The following is a 16,264-nucleotide window of genomic DNA, read 5'->3' on the forward strand; positions in this document are numbered from 1 at the left end:
AGTTCAGCCGATTCACTGGGATGGACGTGAGCTCAGGATTGGGGAGAGCAATGCAACGATGATCCAACTAAGAAGTGAGCCGGAGTCAAAGGTTCCAAATCGTTTGGATCATCGGACATCGGTGTCAAAGGGCGGGAGTTTAGACATGCCTCGACCTGTGTCAAAAGCGTGGAGAAATCTTCGGCTGAGACCGGTGTTTCGCCAATCACCTTAATGAGATGGTTCTTGGTCGACCGGACTGCAGCCTCCCAAAGTCCACCGAAATGTGGCGCGCTGGGCGGATTAAATTGCCATTGGATGCCATCTGTAGCCAATTCACTCGTAACCTTTTCACGATGGGTATGATCCCTCAGCAATTTGTAGAGTTCTCCTAGCTTGTTCCGTGCACCGACAAAGTTCGTACCATTGTCCGAATAGATATCCGAACAAACACTTTGTTAGAGGCGGGTAGCACTTAGAAGCTCAAGAGGTGAGGAGAGCTGTGCACGAATGATGACAGTTCTTGGAAATAGTCAGCTAGTGCGTTGGAGACGACGGCTTGGTCCCTACAGGTGACCCATTGATTTTTAGGGCTAATTCATTCATGCGCCTTTTGCCCTGTATGCAATTTATTCTCCTCCAGAGCTCGGGCGATCTTCGATCGAGACGGTGGTTGGTAATCAGATTCCTCTTCAAGTAAAGTATGGAACTCTGGCCAGTTATCTTCATTGAAGCGCCAACGGGGGCGGCGAGTGGTTTTTGGGACGGTGGTGTTGGCCTGTTCCAAACGTATAGGGAGATGGTCGCTTCCCATGGGATCGTCTTCCACGGACCATAGAAAACGATTCGTGATGGATGCAGTGCAAAGCGAGACGTCGATCGCCGTGTGGGCTTGCCCACGGAAGAACGTGGGCGAGTCGTCATTCATGATTGTCAAATTTATCTCGATGGTAATGCTGGTGATAGTGGTACCTCTAGCATTGCAGTATCGGCTACTCCATGCTTTGTGGTGACCGTTTACATCACCAAGGACAAGCATTGGGTGAGGGATGTTATTCAGCAGTATTGTAAACCGGCTGTGGAGGTTATCCAGCTTTCCATTGGGCAGATACCATGATACTATCGAGAGGAAATGGCCTCGAGACCCGGATGGCGATAATCGGGATATCGGAATTAACAATGATTCGTTCAGATGAGAACTCCGATGGCAGCCGACTGGAATATGTTTGTTCCGGTAACTGTGTACCATCGGAATTTGCGACGATCGTGTTGTTCATGGCAGTTGATGTTGCCCTGTGTGTCTCTTGAAGAGCGATTACCGCTGGTTGGTATTTTTGCAACAAAGTTTCAACATCCGCCAGGTTGTGAAAGAACCCGTTCATCCATTGGATGGCGAATGGTGTGCGCCACACAATTAGCCATCTCTAGCAGACCGTCATCAAGTGTAGGCACGGGTTCAGAATCAATTGCTATACATTCGAGGGAGTTTGCGTCCGTTGTATCTTTTATACGAAAGTGACGCACATGAATGCTCTGAGGGCAGGGCTGGTAGCGGTCAATGCCGCTCAAAATAGTGACTTTAGTGACTAACACTGGCGACCAAATAGTGACTTTCAGCTGCAGAAAAAGTGACCAATAAAGTGACATTGAATTTCGTTTGCAGTGACACAAAATTGACTAATTTTCAAATAAGTTTCAATTAAGACTCCCTCTACTACACAGCAAATAATTTTGACAATTCAACGACGTGTAAAATTGCAGCTAATCACATCAAACGAATTAACATTCGATATTCAATTTAATTTTATTGAATTTTACAAGCAAGCACGGTTTAAATTTATTTCGATTTAAAAAAATAGTGAGAACGATTGAATGTTACGTTTATTTGCATGCTCCAAATATGTGCATTAAAATACATTTAAAATCACAACATATTTTTATCTGTGTATCTTATGGCCGAAAATATCATTTTTTAAACGCAATAAATTCCGCAAAAAAAATTTGAATAGCCAAAACATTATTCAACAGACCCGATGAAAAGAAAATTGTGTGCTTATTTAGTGGAATGTCTTCACTTGTAATGGATTATTTAATTCCATTAGTTTGCATTCTTTACAAGTATACGTATTTTGACCATAATAACAGTAATGACGGCAATGACGTCTTTAGTCTCTCAAGTCGAGTCAAGTATGAGACACTGATCAATGTTTACAAAGTGATGGAATTAAATGGAATAGTTCGTCTTATGACAAATGAAATCTGATGAGTTTGTTTTATGTTATTCATTTTTATATTTATTTTTGTATTTTCGCCCCTTTTACCACCAGAAAATACAATTTGAGGCAAGTCATACAAAATAAGGTGCAATAATGTTTAATATGGGTTCGAACTTCGAGAACGGAAAATCTTTGCGTAAGTGTGAAAATGGCACTTTTTTTTATTCCTTTGTTTATTTGGTAGGCACTCTGTGTTACTTAACCGCTACTGTGCCGAAATCTACTGTGGTATTCTGCTGCCAGAATCCACACAGAATCTATTTTTAGATTTTCCATTATTCATTGTTGTTGTCGTTGCTGGTCCATCTCACCGTGAGTCCATTGTGTCCATTTGTCCGTGTCGTGAATTCAATGATCGTTGCGCATTGTTCGGTTGCCATTTATCCAGGTACGGTGGAGGAATGCCTCCGAGAAGAACAATTTGTCAGTCGTCATAAGCCAGTCGTAACGGTAAGGGCGCTCCCCAATACGCCACCGTATAGGCTGCGCATCCGACGACTGATGAGGATTTGGTGGAGGGGCTGGGAATCGAACCCATGACCATTCGCTTGTAAGGCGAACGTGTAGCCAACTACGCTACGGGACCCCCTGAAATGGCACTTTTTATAATAGAAATTTTTCGACATAGATTTAATTTGACTCCCAAAGTTCATAAATCTGAAGCACAAGAATCATCTCGAAACCTAAAGAATTTGTTCAGAATTTCGGAAAGCTTCGAACAGCTTCCGACGGATAAAGTTTTTTTTTCCATTCCGCAACGATGTTCTTGATGAAACCGAATCGTTAGTTTCAAAATAGTTGAAAATAGTGATTTTTTCCGAAAAAAAGTGACTTTAGTGACTTGAGGTCGAAAAAAAAAACTTTCAGTGACTGACCCGAAAAAAGTAACCAAGTCACTGAAAAGTGACCCGCTACCAGGCCTCTGAAGGTGTCGGTATCAGGTGTATGCAGCAGTTCCGATGTGACGTTTCAGGTTATGTGACTTAACTGTCTGTGGTAAATGAATTGTTAGAAAAGCTGCTGTACCTGGATCTTTGGTACAGGTTTTCGAGACGCTTGCTCGATCGCTGCGGTTGGTACGTAGTGAACTTTATGTATGACATCATAAATGTCCGAATTCATAACCCCTTCCGATGGAAGAGGGGCAAAGGCGAACACTGATTGCACCGTAACTGGTTATTTGCTACACTTTCAATATGGGTTTCTCCTCCCACCCTGGCGATGGTTTGGATGTTCCTTCCATGAGATTTGTGGCGAAGTCGGAAAAGGTCAGGGTTTCCTTAGTGGCGGGAAACGATGTGTCAACTAGCACAGGCGAGAATGCGCCAATGGAATTGTGGAGTACGGCTTGTACTTGTTGACGTCAGCCGTGTCGAAGGTCTATGGTACTTAGCGTACGACGATTTGGTGGATGTTCTTGTGAAGAGGCAGATTTGATTCGAGCATCTTTCGTTGGAAAATTGTGAGTAGTGTTCTTCCGGGGGATAGGGAGTGAAACCCTCTTTGCGTTTCGCATCCAATATCCCCAGAGCCCCAAGGGGTGTTCCCCAGTTCCGGTAAGGCAATGGAAAATTCTCCACTGGTCCATTGGGTGTTATGTATCCTGTCCATTGTCTCATTATTATTTTATTTATTAAGATCAAGGCCGAAGTAGCCTGTGCGGTATATAAGAGTCTTCTCCATTCGGCTCGGTCCATGGCTACACGTCGCCAACCACGCAGTCTACGGAGGGTCCGCAAGTCATCTTCCACCTGATCGATCCACCTTGCCCGCTGCGCACCTCGCCTTCCTTTGCCCGTCGGATCGTTGTCGAGAACCATTTTCACCGGGTTACTGTTCGACATTCTGGCTACGTGCCCGGCCCACCGCAGTCGTCAGATTTTCGCGGTGTGAACGATGAATGGTTCTCCCAGCAGCTCATGCAACTCGTGGTTCATTCGCCTCCTTCACGTACCGTCCGCCATCTGCACCCCACCATAGATGGTACGCAGCACTTTCCTTTCGAAAACTCCAAGTGCGCGCTGGTCCTCCACGAGCATCGTCCAGGTCTCGTGTCCGTAGAGGACTACCGGTCTAATGAGCGTTTTGTAGATTGTCAGTTTGGTACGACGATGAACTCTATTCGATCGGAGCATCTTGCGGAGTCCAAAGTACGTACGATTTCGTACTATGCGTACTTCGATTTCGTACCACTTACTTCGAGGCTGCAGAGATTGTAGGTACTCCACATGCCAACGTTTCCAAACATCTTGGAGTAATTTCTGGATTTGCTGCCACGAGTGTAGCCGATTGGTTGGTATTGATGTATAGTCGCCATCTGGGACGGATTGAAGCGATGAACCAACGAGGAAATGACCCGGAGTGAGAGCCTGGAGGTTGACCGAAGCTGGTTGACTACTGGCCGCATTGCTGGTGGAATCGGATTTAGACACGAAGCACAGTTGAGTATGGTGACGACCTCTGCACTTGCGGCAGTAGCTTTCAGAAGAGCAGTCCTTCGCCATGTGACCGCGGCGTAAGCAATTCCGACATAGTTTGTTTCGTCGTACGAATCCTTCTTTCTCGTTGACCGCCATTTTCCGTATCAGTTTATCCGGAAATCCGTTTTCGTGCATTAGCTGCCATAGCTGGTCCCGATCAATTGTATCATATGTGGCTTTGAAGTCGATGAATAGATGATTTGTGGGCACGTTGTATTCACGGCATTTCTGCAGTATTTAGCGAATGGCGAACACCCGGTCCGTGGTGGAGCGTTCGTCTATAAAACCCGCCTGGTATTGCCCCACGTACTCCCTTGCAATTGATGCTAGTCGATGGCATAAAATTTGGGAGAGTATCTTGTAGGCGGCGTTCAGCAATGTGATTGCGCGGTAGTTACTACAATTCAGCTTATCGTCCTTTTTGTAGATGGGACACACGACACCTTCCATCCACTCCTGCGGCAAAACTTCCTCCTACCAAATCTTGCTAATGACCCAATGCGCTCTAGCCAGTGACTCATCACCGTGTTTAAATAGCTCTCCCGGTAGTTGGTCAACCCCTCGGTCTTTGTTGTTTTTCAGCCGGTCAATCTCCTCCTGGATTTCCTAACGATTCGGAGCCGGTAAAGTTATGCCCTGCGCGCGTTCCTCCAGGTCCATCACCATACCGCCATCTTCGTCTGCCACATCGCCATTCAGGTGTTCTTCGTAGTGCTGCAGCCACCTTTGGATCACCTCACGCTCGTTCGTAAGAAGGTTCCCGTTTATGTCCTTACACATATCAGGCTGAGGCACATGGCCCTTACGTGAACGGTTTAACTTTTCATAGAACTTTCGTGCGTTATTAGCGCGGTACCGTTCCTCCGACTCTTCACGGTCTCGATCTTTCTGCTGGCGCTGTTCCGCGCCCGTTTGTATCGTGGCTCGTTGGCCCTCGTTCGGTGTTGCAGCAATCTCGCCCATGCTGCATTCTTCTCTTCCACTAACTGCTCACATTCGCCATCGTACCAATCGTTTCTCTGATCCGGAAGCACCGTGCCAACTGGAGCGGTTGCAGTGCTAACGATGGCGGATCGAATATCTCTCCAGCCATCTTCAAGAGACGCTGCACCTAGCTGCTCTTCCGTTGGGAGTGCCACTTCTAGCTGCTGCGCGTATTCTTGGGCTAGTCTACCGTCTTGTAGCCGCCCAATGTGAGGCCACGGCGTCCGTCTTCGACGCGTGTTGTACACCGTCGAGAGTTTTGAGCGCAGGCATACTGCAACGAGGTAGTGGTCGGATTCAATATTCGCACTGCGGTAAGTGTGGACGTTCATGATGTCGAAGAAGAATTTACTGTCGATTAGAACGTGGTCGATTTGGTTTTCCGTTTCTTGGTTAGGTGATTTCCATGTGACCTTGTGGATATGTTTGTGGGGAAAGAAGGTGCTTCGGACTACCATTCCGCGGGAGGCTGCGAAGTTTATGCACCGTTGGCCGTTGTCATTCGATACGGTGTGCAGACTATTCGGTCCGATGACCGGTCTATACATTTCCTCCCTTCCTACCTGTGCGTTCATGTCACCGATGACGATTTTGACGTCCCGCAGTGGGCATCCATCGTATGTCTGCTCCAGCTGTGCGTAGAATGCTTCTTTCTCGTCGTCGGGTCTCCCTTCATGTGGGCAGTGCACGTTGATGATGCTATAGTTGAAGAAACGGCCTTTAATCCTCAGCTTGCACATCCTTGCGTTGATTGGCTGCCACCCAATCACACGATGGCGCATCTTACCCAGCACTATGAAGCCGGTTCCCAGCTCATTGGTGGTGCCACAGCTTTGGTAGAAGGTAGCCGCTCTATGCCCGATTTTCCACACTTTCTGTCCTGTCCAGCGAATCTCCTGCAGCGCTACGACGTCGAAGTTGCGGGGATGTAATTCATTGTAGATCATCCTGTCGCAACCTGCGAAACCTAGTGACTTGCAGTTGCATGTTCTAAGGTTCCAATCGTGATCCTTTATTCGTCGCCTAGGTTTTTGCCGATTGTATCGAATCGTATTATCTCTTATATTATTCGTAATTAATGGTTTTTCAGGCGGCTTATTGGGCCTGCCCAAACCTCCTGTCTCATCGGAGGGCCGTCGTGTCAGGACTGTTTAGCGTCCCACCTAACACCAGGGGGGCTTGTGCGCTTTGAGCGGCACACGGTTGCTTTGGCGGAGCCTACTTGCGGATACATGCAGCTTTTTATAGAGGTTTAACAGGGCCCACTGTCAAACCCCACCACATCCTAGGCAGGCGCCACAACTCGCAGATGGCCGCTGCTGTCCGTTGTCTCATGCTAGGTGTTAAGTGTTCAGTCTGTACCTGTTCGAAGATGGTGTTCCTGTCTTTTTTTTCTTTTTTTACAAAAGTATACGAGCGAAAACACCGATGAATATTTTGTTCCTCAATTTTCAATATTTTTTTAAATGTGTGGAACTTTGAAAATTTACTTTAAACCGCATTTAAATATGCATTGAAGTTTATATTGTTGATCAGCATCAACAACTTTTCGAAATCTGATCAATTGAAAATTACAAAAAATAATCAAAATACCCCGTCTAAATGTGGTCTTGGGCATTAGAGAAAAGGTCAAATTTGAAAGAAGCAATTTCTTACCAAAATTCCAAAAACAATCTTGAGGAGAAGTTCCTCGAAATTCGTGGAAGTTTCCGAAAGAATTTCTCGATTAAATATTGAGGAGTAGAAATTATTAACGGTAGAAATTCGGAGGAAATTCGAATGGAAATTGAAAAGATTTTCAGATATTAAAATGAATTTTCCGTGGAAAATCGATTCCCGTGTAGATTCAAAGAATTTGTTTATGGGGGCGTACACTAATTACGTAAGCATTTTTTTTTTTTTTTTTCAACCCCCTCCCCCCATGTAAGGTTTTTCACATACAAATCATTTTTTATTTATAGGGAATGTAAGGAAATAGCAGACCCCCCTATCCTCATAAGTGCTTACGTAATTAGTGTACGAACCGTATGGAGATGTGAAGAAATTTCCCAACCAAGTAACATTTTCGCTTTTATAATGGTCTTGAAAAATCTATGACAAAACATCGAAAGAGAAAATGTCGAAAGGGACATAAGGTCAAAAAGAAAATGACAGAATGTCAAAATTTGTATGGACAAAACATTGAAAGAGATAAAATGTCGATAAAGATATAAGGTAAAAGAAGAAGGAAGTAGGAATAAGAAAAAGGAAGTAAGAAGAAAGTAAAAGGACAAAGAAAGAAATAAGAAGGAAGAAGGATGCAACACGTAGGAGAAGGAAAAAAAGGAAGGGAGAAAGTTGAAGGAAAAAGAAAGAAAGATGAAGGAAGGAGATTTAGGAGGAAAGGAAAAGATAAAGGAAAAAAGAAGAAAGTAAAAGGACAAAGGAAGAAAAAAGAAGGAAGAAGGATGAAACACGTAGGAGAATCAAGAAGAAAGAAGGAAGAATGAGAATAAGGAAGGACGAAAGTTGAAGGAAAAAAAAAAGTGAAAGAAGCAGATTTAGGAGGAAAGGAAAAGAAAAAGGAAGAAGGAAGAAAAAATATGGAAGAAGAAACAAGAAAAAAGAAAGGAGGAAGGAATGAGAGAGAAGGAAGTGAAAATAAGAAGAAATATAGTAGAGAGATGGAAGAAGGAGGCCCTTTTCGACCATTTGATATTTTGTCCCTTTCGATGTTTTGTCTTTTAGACTTATTGTTCCTAACTCGGTCTTGAAACCCATGATTTACTTTACAAGAATGTTAAAAAACAGTACAAAACCAAAATATTACTATTTTTTAATGGTATCAATTTATATACGTACTAAATACCTACCAATTCTATTACAGGCTGAAGAAAAGAAGAAAAAAGCCGCCGAGAAGAAACGCAAACAGGAAGAGGAAGAACGAAAACGTAAGGCTGAGGAAGAGGAACGCCTGCGCAAGGAGGAAGAAGAGCGAAAACGGTAAGTTACTGAAGACTCATTTTGGTGTTTCTGACGACGACAGTAGTTGAGCTTTCCACGTCTGAAGAACGATGGAGAGTTCAACATTCCGAGACTTTACCGAATTGGTTTTGTACTGTAACGAATTGCAAACGTTTCCAAATTCACCCGCAGATTGGAAGAAGAAGAGCGTGAACGACAAGCCGAGGAGGAGAGAAAACGGTACGATTGGCATTGATTTGGTTGTTCTAAATTCAAAATTTTATCTCAAAATATTAAAATTGACTAAAATGGCATCTAAGTGGAGGCTAATCAAACAAACTGCGGTTTTCAGATTGGAGGAAGAGGAACGCAAGCGAAAGGAAGAGGAAGAGCGCAAGGCCAAGGAAGAAGAAGAAAAGAAGCGGTAAGTGGGAGTGGATTCTCCATGACTCGATATGATTCCATTTTCAAATATATTGTCTATTTCAATGTGATGGTCCCTTTGAATAACTTCTCAAGGGTATTTGAGACAGATCCAGACATTCAGACATCAGAAGACGTATAGACACTTGACACTTAGCATTAGTCGATGGACATGACATTCATGCATCACTCGTGATTACGAGAAAACGATTTGCGAATTTTCTATTTATAGTTGAGATTCTACTATGATTCTATTCTATTTTAAGTTGTAATATATTCGACATATATTTTTCTACTTCAGATTGGAGGAGGAAGAGCGCAAACGCAAGGAGGAAGAGGAAGCTAAGCGGTAAGTGACTCATATCATATATTTGTATTTGGCCAAGTATTGATTATCTGTTATCCCATCTTACCACAGAGTGGAGGAGGAACGTCTGGCTGAGGAAGCCCGCCTCGCCGAGGAAGCTCGCCTGGCCGACGAGGCACGTCAAGTCGAAGAGAAGAAGCGCAAAGAGGAGGAAGAAACCCGCATCAACGAGGCGCAGCGAATCCGCGAGGATGAGCTTGCGCGACTGAACGAACTGGAGAAGCAGGCCATCGAGGAGGACAACGTCGAACTGCTGCGGGAAATCACCGAACTGAAGGCCATTGCCCAATCAGACGAGGAACTGTTGAAGCGTCAAGCTGCCAAACTGGAAGAGGCTGCTGAAACTCCAGCCGCCGAGAGCACCGAAGCCGCACCAGCTGTAGAAGCCGCGCCTGCCGAAGCACCCGCCAGCGAGGAACCAGCCGTCGAGGAACCTGCAAGCGAAGCTGCCCCCGCACAGGAGGACAAGACTGAGGAAAGCCCAGCCGCTGAAGAGTAAACTCACAACATCGTCGTTTAGGTTAATATCATAATTTAAAACTAATGAATGTGTTCAAACGAACCGGAAACAAAAGTCGTGCATTCACGATAAATTGGAAGGACCAACGAACATCCTCAGTTTTGCAGGAGAAACAAAGAATTCCATCCGTTGGAACTGATTGGAATCGAAATCGACAACCATTCAAAGGATATAATTATAACATTCGTAGATTCGCCGTGAATTACTAAAACGCTTAGTAGCTGTGCCATCAACCTATCCCAACCGTACGCAGAAACTCGGGATATAGATCGTAGAGTCTATATGGAGACCCTTCAGCAACTCGTACGGCATCCCTTGACCACTTGTGGATGACCAACGGACGCAGCCAACGGCGTTGAACGTTTCATCTTAGTGCATTTCTCTATCGCTTTTAACTCGATTCCCTCATCCCGCCGACCCCAGCAGATAAGATAAAGCTTTTATCAGAATTACGTCATTGTTTCAGTGTTTAATAATATTACAGATACGGAGACACATACATACAAACATTACAGAGATCTGTTAAGTTTGAAAAACAAAAAATAAATAAAGAAATTTTAAGATCGAGACTAAATGGTTGTATGCTTCGGCTCTCACAATGTCACTTCCAGATCGATAACAGGCTGCGACTTGACCGGTTGCAGCAGTAAATCGTTGTCCAAGTCTTCGAATGTCAGATGCCGCACCTTTGCCAGTTTCTCCTCCAACAAATCACACGACTTGCTCAGCAGAGGTTCCCACTTGGGTGGGGGCAGTTTAATATCGTCTTGCGGTGGGATCGAGTGAAGCTTGATGTCCGGCCCGAGAAGCATTGAGACGTGGTCGAACATGTCTACCAAAGCGGTCGCCTCGTGGAGTAGATCGGATACGGCCCGATGCTGCGTGTCGCTCCAGGTGACGGTTTTCTTGTTAGGACGTGGCCGACGCGGAGGTATCGGAGAAAGGCGCATGTTTGCCAATCGGGACCCAATCACCATGTCTTTGAACTCGGCCCAAGGACGGTTGCCCTCGCCGATTGAACGTCGTGGTAGTTCGCGCGGTACGTAGTGTTCCGATTCTTCGTCTGAGAAGTCCAGATTTTGCCAGGAGTTGAAGGTGGGTGGTTCCAGCAATCGCGGTTTGTGCTGGGTTGCGTCTTGTGATGAACCTGCCAGTAGATCCGGGGTAGGTTGTTCTTTGATACTGTCGCTACTGTGGTTGGATTCGATATCATCGAGGTGATCCAACTCTTCTATGTCCGATGTTCTGAAGAATTTCCTGATTTTTTCGTCAATTTTCATCAACTCCGTCAAGCTAGATGACTTTTCCATGTGTTCATCACTGGGAGCCTCATCTATAATTACCTGCGGTTTTGGACCGTCTCCAGCACCTGTATCCAGGAACTTTCGGAACGAAATGCCACTACGGGGAAGAGCCGTTTGAGTTGACGCATCAACAGTTGCAACGCACTCTGTCATTTGCGCCACCGAATGTGTTAGAATAACTATGAAAATGACAAGGAAGAAATGCTGTCACTTACTACACTACAATTATACATAGCCTACTTTTCCGACACTTACAATTGCCAATTTCTCGAATCACGAGATTCCCATCGGTGAGAATTTCCTCGTCCACCATCGGAATGAGGTCTGTCGGCTCATCCGTGGATGCTTCCTTCATGAGTTTCGTATGAACCGGATCGGTTTGGGCGGATACATTGACCCGACGCAGCCGTCTGCGCGGTAGATGAAAAACAGATGAAAAAGCATTCTTTTCATTTACTGCACAGTGGAGTTAAGTGATTCAAGATGATCAAAAGTCATATTTTCAATTTCTTTGAAAACATATTCTCAAACAATCAGACCATTCCGAGCAAGACACTATTTGAAATACCAATTTCATACATTAATTCAGTTGGAAGAGTAGTGAAAGACATCCTATCGATCTACGATCGGGCTCAAAATCCTATTTTAAGAGATACATACGTCACGCAGTGCATTAATTGCTTCAACTTTGGGAACGACACACGAAATTGTCACATGAAACCGCGCTGTAAAAAGTTTAGCCACCCCCACTTAATGAATCAGTGCGACAAGATGGAAGCATCCGATGCCAAGTGCGCGAACTGTAGCGATTGACATCAGTGGCCTGAGGGACTGTCCGCAGAAGCGTAGCGATCATCAACAGAACAAACTCAAAAAACGGAGGAAAAAGTAAGACTGTGCTGAGCCATTCTGTAAAACAGAACTTTAAAATCCAGCTTTAGCCCATTTCACCTTTGATCCCATTACACAACAATCAGGCGGGTAGTGGGAAAGGAGAAGGCCGACAAAGGTACCCAAACCAATGTCTTCTCCTTCCTTGGAGGAGCGACCATGGCCCAAGAGGCGATCGACTTCGACCTGACGGCCAATGAAGCCTAACCCGAAACAGCTCAGACAGCAATCTGGCGAAGGCGCCCAGAGCAAAGGCAAACGACGTGCGACCATAAAGCCAAAACGTCGTCTGGACTGAGCAGATCGGAGTGCAGAGAAGCCGAATGGCGTCGACCCGAGAAGGTGACTTCTCAGCCCAAAAAGACGAAAGGCACCAACCAGGCGCAAGTCGCCGAGCCGCAAGAGAGTACCAGCCGGCCTGTGCCATCGGCAGCTGCTCAGTAGGGAATTTCGACACCAACCCTCCCCCCAGAAGATTTTTTTCATACAAAAATTGTTTTAGATATAATGCGTAAGAAAACGGCAGACCAAAGCCCCCTTCCCACCCTAAGTGCTTACGTTATATGTGAGAAGACCTCTGTACGCCTAAGAGGCAGTCCCTTTGATACGCAGGAAGCCTACCTTAGGTTACCGATTGCGGAAGCCAAAGGGTAATGGAGCGAGGGAAGTTAAAGATCAGCTGGTCAGTATGCCCAGTGAGCAAACTCCAGCCCAGGCATTGAAAGCGTGAGTGAAGCGGACGAACATTGATCTAATTCAATCATAGCATCCAATACCAGTGAGTGAACAGCCTTGCTCAGATAGATACTAAACAACGATTATGAGCGATCGTTGCTGCGTAAACAACGATGCCAAACTTGGTATGGTATCCAGGGAAGCTACGACTGGAGCATTTGTGTTACGCTTGCTCTACAAGAATAAAACCAACACTCATCAGGTGTTCTGCTTTATTCACTTTGCTTTGAAGTTGCTGGGATGGAGGAGAGAAAGTATCAAAGCCTCCCATGCAGTGTATCCGAGATCCATTCTCATAGCGGACTTAATTTTCCTAATGTCTGAACAGGTTTTTTCTAACAGCGTGTGGTAACAACAGTCATTGTTAGGTTACCAAGTGATTTGCCTCGCTCAGTTGTCTCCCATTGGTGAGCGATGAAGATCTTCAAACATTGAATCAACGAACGCCAAATTTCAACGATCTAGAAAGCATCAGCGATTAGACCGCAGAAGAGCATCAAGTTGGCATGAATTCAGCCGATTTTTATCCATGATCTGGTTTTTTCAATGCCTGCTCCAGCCCCCTTCAGTAAAAGTCCTACAACTGTAAGGGCCCAGACCGTAGCAACCTGTGTCGTCGTTGTGGGCACAATACACCAAAGTGCCTCATCTGCGCCAGCAAAAAGCAAGCCTGTAACCACGTTATGGGTGGATCTTCGTGTTCCATCGGAGAGATAAAAAAGAAGAAGCCGTGCAAGTAACGCAGCTGAATCTTACCAACTGTGCAACTGGCCAGTAGGTGCTGAGGCAGTCGATCTCGGAGTCGAGGACCGATGTCGACCTCCTGTCCGACCAGTACAACGTCCCTGTCGATAACGGCATTTGGGTGGCGGACGGGTCTAGGATGGCGGCTATTTGCACGACGGGACGGTACCCGATCCAAGAGGGTGTCGCGATAGCCAAAATCCATGGCAAGTTCTATTGTAGCTGCTATGCCCCACCAAGGTGGATATTAGAACAGTTCAACCAGATGATCGATAGGCTATCGTCTGACCTAGTGCGTCATAAGCCGGTCGTCATAGCAGGACATTTTAACGCTTGGGCAGTAGAGCCTCAACACTGAAGCTCTAAACGGGGATGCGTTGGTAGCTGTCCTATCATGCGCGTGCGATGCCAGGAAAGCCCTGCCGAGAAATGGCAGTCGCCCGGTTTACTGGTGGATTCCCGAGATTGCGGCCCTTCAATCAACTTGCCTCAAGGCTATACGAAGGATGCAACGTGCCCGCACCGAGGATCAAAGAGCGGATCGCTGTGAAGTGTTTCGAGCTGCGAAACTGGCCTTTAACAAGGCTATCAAGAGCAGTAAGAGAGCGTTTTTCGACAACGTATGCGGAGGAGCCAACGCGAATCCGTGGGGTGACGCCTACAAGATCTTCTTCTTCTTCTTCTCATTGGCATTACATCCCCCACTGGGACATAGCCGCCTTGCAGCTTAGTGTTCATTTAACACTTCCACAGTTATTAACTGCGAGGTTTCTAAGTCAAGTTACCATTTTTGCATTCGTATATCATGAGGCTAACACGATGATACTTTTATGCCCAGGGAAGTCGAGACAATTTCCAAAACGAAAATTGCATAGACCGGCGCCGGTAATCGAACCCAGCCACTCTCAGCATAGTCTAGCTTTGTAGCCGCGCGTCTTACCGCCTACAGGATAATGATGGCCAAGACCAAAGGGAGCTTTTCACCCCCCGAACGGTCCCCGGATAGGTTGGCGAGGATTATCAAGGTACTCTTCCCGTCCCGAGCCACAAGTCTCTGGCCTCCTGCACCGCAAGGCATAATGGGTGCGGCCGGGATGGTGACTCCGGTGACAAACGAAGAGTTACTCGCGGTGGCCAGATCCCTGGTAACGATCAAAGCTCCAAGGCTTGATGAAGCTCCGAACAGCGCTCTCAAATCAGCAATCATAGCGAACCCGAACATGTTCAGGCTAGCTATGCAGAGATGTCTTGATGAGTGTAGATTTCCCGAAAGATGGAAAAGGCAGAAATTGGTGTTGTTGCCGAAGGCTGGGAAGCCGCCGGGCGACCCATCAGCGCTTAGACCAATCTGTCTTATAGGTTGCTAGAGAGGATCATCCTCAACTGGCTGACTCCTTACTCTGAGAGTACGAACGCCCTGTCAAGCAATTAGTTCGGTTTTTGCTAGGGTAAGTCCGCGTTGGACGCTATTAACTCGGTGGTAAAGACCGCGGAGATAGCGATCCAACAGAAAAAGCGAGGTGTTCGGTACTGTACATTAGTGACAGTGACAGACATGTGAAGAACGCATTCAACAGCGCAAGCTGGGATGCCATCGCGCTCTAGTTACACCGGATTAGCTGATGGTCCTGTATCGGATTTTCGAAAGCTATTTCCAGAAGGTGTTTAGGCTACTGGCAGGCGTTGCCGTATTTATTCTTAGGTACAGCGGCCCGTCCTTAATGAGAGCTCTGGGGGTAACCAGTTACCTGCGGAAGCTGGAGAGCACGTACCGCACGATATCACACGATGCAGCCTGCGTGATTGGGAGCATGATGCCAGTCGGGCTGGTCATCCAAGATGACAAGGAGTGTTTCGAGCTACGTGGCACCAGAGGAGCCCGCGAACGCATCAGGGTGACTTCGGTTCGCGTCCGGCAGTATCTCGACAGGTTTGAGCACGCGGAGAGCCCCGTCTGCCCTGACTACCCAGGTGTTGATGAAACTGCTGAGCACATACTGTTTGTATGTCCTCGTTTCGACGTCAAAAGAAGAGCTATGCTAGACGTTTGCGGTCGGGACACAACCCCGGATACCCTTATCCAGAGGATGTGTCAAGCGGTGGAGAAGTGGAGCGCAGTTTCGACTGCAACCGCTCAGATTGCTTGCAATTTGCAGAGAATCTAGCGCACCGAGCAGCAGTCGACAGCATGACTAAATTGTGATTTGTTAGTTAGAGCGAAAACATGCGGAGCGCGGGGAAGTGAAGTCGTAACGTAACCTATCGCTATCGACACCTCGAGGCGTGGCAGAGGAGAGGAGAGTGAGCATCCAAGTAAGCCTCACGTGGTATGTTAAGGTCACTCCTGACGGAATCCAAGTTTCAAAGTGCTCGCGTTTTCGGGGGCACACCACTCGATACGGAAGCAATGCACAACTGTCATTTTTGTTGATTTAGTTTTGCTGCGACGCAGCATGCGTGAAAAAATGAAAATGACAGTTGTGCGTTGCTTCCGTATCGAGTGGTGTACCCCCGAAAACGCGAGCACTTTGGAACTTGGAATCCGTCAGGAGTGACCTTAAGGGCGAGCACCCAAGTCAGCCTCGTATGGCATGTCAGAATTGAGAACCTAAGTAAGG

The 16,264-nt window shown here is 46.3% G+C and overlaps 2 protein-coding genes across 15 annotated transcripts in view; one reads left to right on the forward strand and one right to left on the reverse strand.

Moving 5' to 3' along the window:
• Positions 1 to 10,546, forward strand: part of LOC134220301 (uncharacterized protein CG45076-like) — a 59,944-nt gene extending 49,398 nt beyond the window's left edge. For 10 of the 14 annotated variants that reach the window (XM_062699345.1, XM_062699316.1, XM_062699323.1 and 7 more), the window contains 5 exons: positions 8,586 to 8,701; positions 8,855 to 8,902; positions 9,015 to 9,086; positions 9,387 to 9,434; positions 9,504 to 10,546. In XM_062699345.1, the coding sequence (XP_062555329.1) occupies positions 8,586 to 8,701; positions 8,855 to 8,902; positions 9,015 to 9,086; positions 9,387 to 9,434; positions 9,504 to 9,951 (732 nt within the window). In that variant the 3' untranslated portion in view covers positions 9,952 to 10,546. The remainder of the gene's footprint in view (positions 1 to 8,585; positions 8,702 to 8,854; positions 8,903 to 9,014; positions 9,087 to 9,386; positions 9,435 to 9,503) is intronic. The other 4 variants (XM_062699340.1, XM_062699390.1, XM_062699400.1 and 1 more) reach the window with 1 other exon arrangement.
• Positions 10,541 to 16,264, reverse strand: part of LOC134220372 (uncharacterized) — a 37,075-nt gene continuing 31,351 nt past the window's right edge. The window contains exons 3-4 of the mRNA XM_062699423.1: positions 11,532 to 11,686; positions 10,541 to 11,455 (exon numbers count right to left, since the gene is read on the reverse strand). Coding sequence (XP_062555407.1) covers positions 10,566 to 11,455; positions 11,532 to 11,686 — 1,045 coding nt within the window. The 3' untranslated portion in view covers positions 10,541 to 10,565. The remainder of the gene's footprint in view (positions 11,456 to 11,531; positions 11,687 to 16,264) is intronic.

The sequence above is a fragment of the Armigeres subalbatus genome, chromosome 1 (genome assembly GCF_024139115.2).
Source record: "Armigeres subalbatus isolate Guangzhou_Male chromosome 1, GZ_Asu_2, whole genome shotgun sequence".
Classification (NCBI taxonomy): Eukaryota; Metazoa; Arthropoda; class Insecta; order Diptera; family Culicidae; genus Armigeres; species Armigeres subalbatus.